At 43.2% G+C, this 3,589-nt stretch overlaps 1 protein-coding gene across 4 annotated transcripts in view; it reads left to right on the top strand.

Moving 5' to 3' along the window:
• myo5aa (myosin VAa) overlaps positions 1 to 3,589 on the top strand; it is a 43,350-nt gene that overhangs the window by 8,555 nt on the left and 31,206 nt on the right. For all 4 annotated transcript variants that reach the window (XM_031848275.1, XM_031848278.1, XM_031848277.1 and 1 more), the window contains exons 2-4: positions 1,890 to 2,000; positions 3,079 to 3,250; positions 3,398 to 3,542. In XM_031848275.1, the coding sequence (XP_031704135.1) occupies positions 1,890 to 2,000; positions 3,079 to 3,250; positions 3,398 to 3,542 (428 nt within the window). The remainder of the gene's footprint in view (positions 1 to 1,889; positions 2,001 to 3,078; positions 3,251 to 3,397; positions 3,543 to 3,589) is intronic.

Here is a 3,589-nt window from a genome sequence, read left to right as displayed (position 1 = left end):
GAGAGAGAGAGAGAGAGAGAGAGAGAGAGAGAGAGAGAGAGAGAGAGAGAGAAGTGCGCTCAGCAGTGCAGTGATGTCTCTTTGAGGTGTGATGTTGCTCAAAACTCGCTGTTGCTATTTTTAGCCTCTCCCCTCATCCTCTCTCTGTCTGTCTGTGTCTCTCTCTCTCTCATATTCTCTGTTGCTAGGAGGCAGGCAGCAGGATGTGTCCTGCGGGGACCAAAGAGGTGAAACCGATAATGTAATGTTGGAATGGGAGGAGTGATGAACACAGGCAGTTTCCCTGCGTTTTGTCTCCCCTCTAAGTAGCTATAAGGTATATTTTCCTAAGGTTTAAACTGACATATTTTACATCTTTAGAAACTTTGAAGTGTTTCTACCATTTCAAATGCATATCTGCTGGTTTGAACAATGTTTGGCATCACAGCAGCGGTTTGTAGTGACTAAACAAACAGTGGCCTGGAGGTGGTCCTGAATATTCTAATAATGTGCACGTTGTTAGTTGTCTTTAGTGTCAGTTAAAGTTTCCCGAATTCATACTTTCATTCTTTGCTTCAAGAAGACTCAGCGTGCGTTCGGTAATATTATTTATTGTGGACTTATTCCCTGTGTAGTTACTTATCCCTTCATTTATTTTTCCATTTATTTTTTATTAACTTTGGCCTCGCTCGCACAGATGGCATTGCTTATTTTGAGGCAAACCTAAACCACATGGCACACTACCTAACCACACTGATCCCACAGTGTGGTCTTCCTGCAGAGGTGGAGAGAGAAAAGGATTAGAGAGAGGAAGAAAAACATCGGGACAACCTGGGGGCTTGGTGGTGGTGGTGGAGCTCAGATAGACTTTAGCTGCTATTTCACCCCAACACTCTTATTAAAACGAAGAGTGAGAGACCGACAGGGCAGAGTTTGTGTGACCATGATATCATGATTCAGATGAGCAGATGTTAAGCAGCAGACCGAATTGTGCTTCCTACAATCCTTCTCTCTTGCGTCTGTTAAACTGCCATCAGCGGTTTATGTAACGAAGCCTAAAGAAGCCGTGAAATCGATGTTAAACCTCCAGAAATGATCAAAAGTGTCATTCAGATACTTCTGTCTCAGTAGTTCACTGTCGGCGTGTGTCTCAGCAAAGTGAAAATCCTCATTCATGTTGAGATTGTAACACGTAAAGGTTTTAGTCTAAATCCCGTTGTGATTATTTGATCATCTTTCTCCTCTGACCCGAGCAACGCTTTAACAAAGACAAAAAGATGAGGAGTATATTTAATCTGTTCTTGTTTTCAGAGCAATCATTTCTTTTTATAATTTTCACACTCACGCCGTTGATTCATTAACAGGCGCTTTTGTGAGCTGGATTCTTCAGCCATGTGACTGTCAGTGTTCATCGCTGTTCTTCCACATGTCTGTAATCAGCTGATTGCCTCCAGTCACAAGTCTGTAACCCTGAAACAGTTTTAAAGTGAACTCTCTGTTTGTGTGTTTGTGTGTGTGTGTGGGTGTGTGTGTCTCTTTGAGTGTGTGAATATTCAATTACATTATGACCACACAATATCCACAACTGCATTCCTCAGAGGTTAAGAGCTTTGATTTTGGTCAACAGTGTGTTCCCGCAACTGAACTGACCTTTACGGGCCATGAGCTCATGACTGCGGAGACATAGACCCCAGTGTTTTCTCTGAGCTCACACTGTTTTATCAATGAATAGAAAGGAAGTACACATGCATAACAGTGTCCCGTCAGACCCAGGTGAAGGGGCTTTATCGAACAGGGAAAACTCCGAAGTTTAAAAATGTGGTATTTTCAAATAATTGGCATCATTTGTATTCCTCAAATGCTACGACTCGTCTTTATCTAACTTGTCTTTGCTATTTTCTTTCTTTCAGAGTGCTCGGGTGTGGATCCCCGATGCAGAGGAGGTGTGGAAGTCTGCCGAGCTCAATAAGGACTACAAAAATGGCGACGTCTCCCTGCAGCTCATGCTGGAGGATGGAACGGTGAGGATGAATGGAGGTGTAGGGTGGGGAGGAATCAGTCTCTCCCTCTTTATGTTTTTTCCTCTGTGTTTCATCGTCTGTCTCTCTTTCTCGCCGCCTCAAAGACACTTCAAAGTGCCGGGTCTCATTAGTGGTTATTGCTTTTAGCATTAGCACTTTCCACAAATGAGACCTGCTTGCAAAGATGCCCCCCAAGGAGCATTTAAAATGTGTAGCTGTGCATTTAATACTACAAACAGCTCCTGGCTCATAGTACTCCTGTTAATGAGAGCATGCTATACTGGCAAGACCATTTGCCATAATGCTCCTTATAATTTAGTCCCTTGATCATATGTAAAGGACTGCATCCATGTCTGTGGATGTTGCAGCTGATCTATGTGCAGATTACATTTACAGATAATTTAAGTTGATGAAACAGGTTTAGGTGATTGTGCAGCCCCGATGGAGCTGTGCTCTCTGTGTGTTTGCTGCTGTTGAAGATGATCAAAACAGCATCACTCAATCCGGTTATCTAATTCATTCCCGATGTTGTTTGCTAAACGACTTCCTGAATCAACCTTCCTAAGAAAACAAGTATCAGAAAGAGATCTATTTAATCGGGATATAAAAATATTAAATGTTTCCACGCAGAGAGACGGGAACCAAAGTGAAAACAAGATTAATAAATACAGCTTTGAGCGACTGGCGGTTTTTCTCCAGAGCCGTTCCAAATCAGAAGTCTGTCTGATGACATTTTTGAGAATATGCATGAAATACTGGCTGATATTGACCTTTAGCAATATAAAAGGACATGTTTCTCTCTCACATTCGGTGGTTATAAACCTAGAATGTAGTCATTTGGCAGAGTAAGGATGACTAATGCTTGTTTTTATAACATTTAATTTACAGTCGTATTGTATTCATACCATGAACACTGGAAGTATCTTTATTTGCAGGGAGACAGTGATTTGGTAAAAATCATAAAATCAAAAAAACCTCTAATTTAAATGAATGAATTCACAGTGTTGAAATGTGCTTTGCTCATCACATAATCTGATATAACTCTCCTGTTTTGCTCTGCTGTCCTGTTCATCTTCAGAACGTTGAGCACAAGCTGGACCCCAAGACGAAGAACCTGCCTTACCTGCGAAACCCCGACATCCTGGTGGGCGAGAATGACCTCACAGCACTCAGCTACCTCCACGAGCCGGCCGTGCTGCACAACCTCAAAGTCCGCTTCGTCGACTCCAAGCTCATCTACACTTACTGTGGTAGGCGAATGCAGCTCCACTTTCCACTTTAAGGAACGGTAATGTAAAGAAAAAACACACATAGCAGAGACGCGTCTCAGTTTGTCACCTGTTCGATGCGGTCCAGTTCAGCTGCAGGTGAGCTCATATGTTCCCTCTGTGTCGTAGGAATCGTTCTGGTGGCCATCAACCCGTATGAGCCGCTGCCTATCTACGGCACAGACATCATCAATGCGTACAGCGGTCAGAACATGGGAGACATGGACCCACATATCTTCGCCGTGGCAGAGGAGGCTTACAAACAGATGGCCAGGTGTGTGTGTGTGTGTGTGTGTGTGTGTGTGTGTGTGTGTGTGTGTG

The sequence above is a fragment of the Anarrhichthys ocellatus genome, unplaced genomic scaffold (assembly GCF_004355925.1).
Source record: "Anarrhichthys ocellatus isolate YVR2014 unplaced genomic scaffold, GSC_Weel_1.0 scaffold8, whole genome shotgun sequence".
NCBI classification, from domain to species: domain Eukaryota; kingdom Metazoa; phylum Chordata; class Actinopteri; order Perciformes; family Anarhichadidae; genus Anarrhichthys; species Anarrhichthys ocellatus.
Note: the sequence above shows the minus strand (reverse complement) of the source record. Positions and strands in the feature narration are given on the sequence as shown.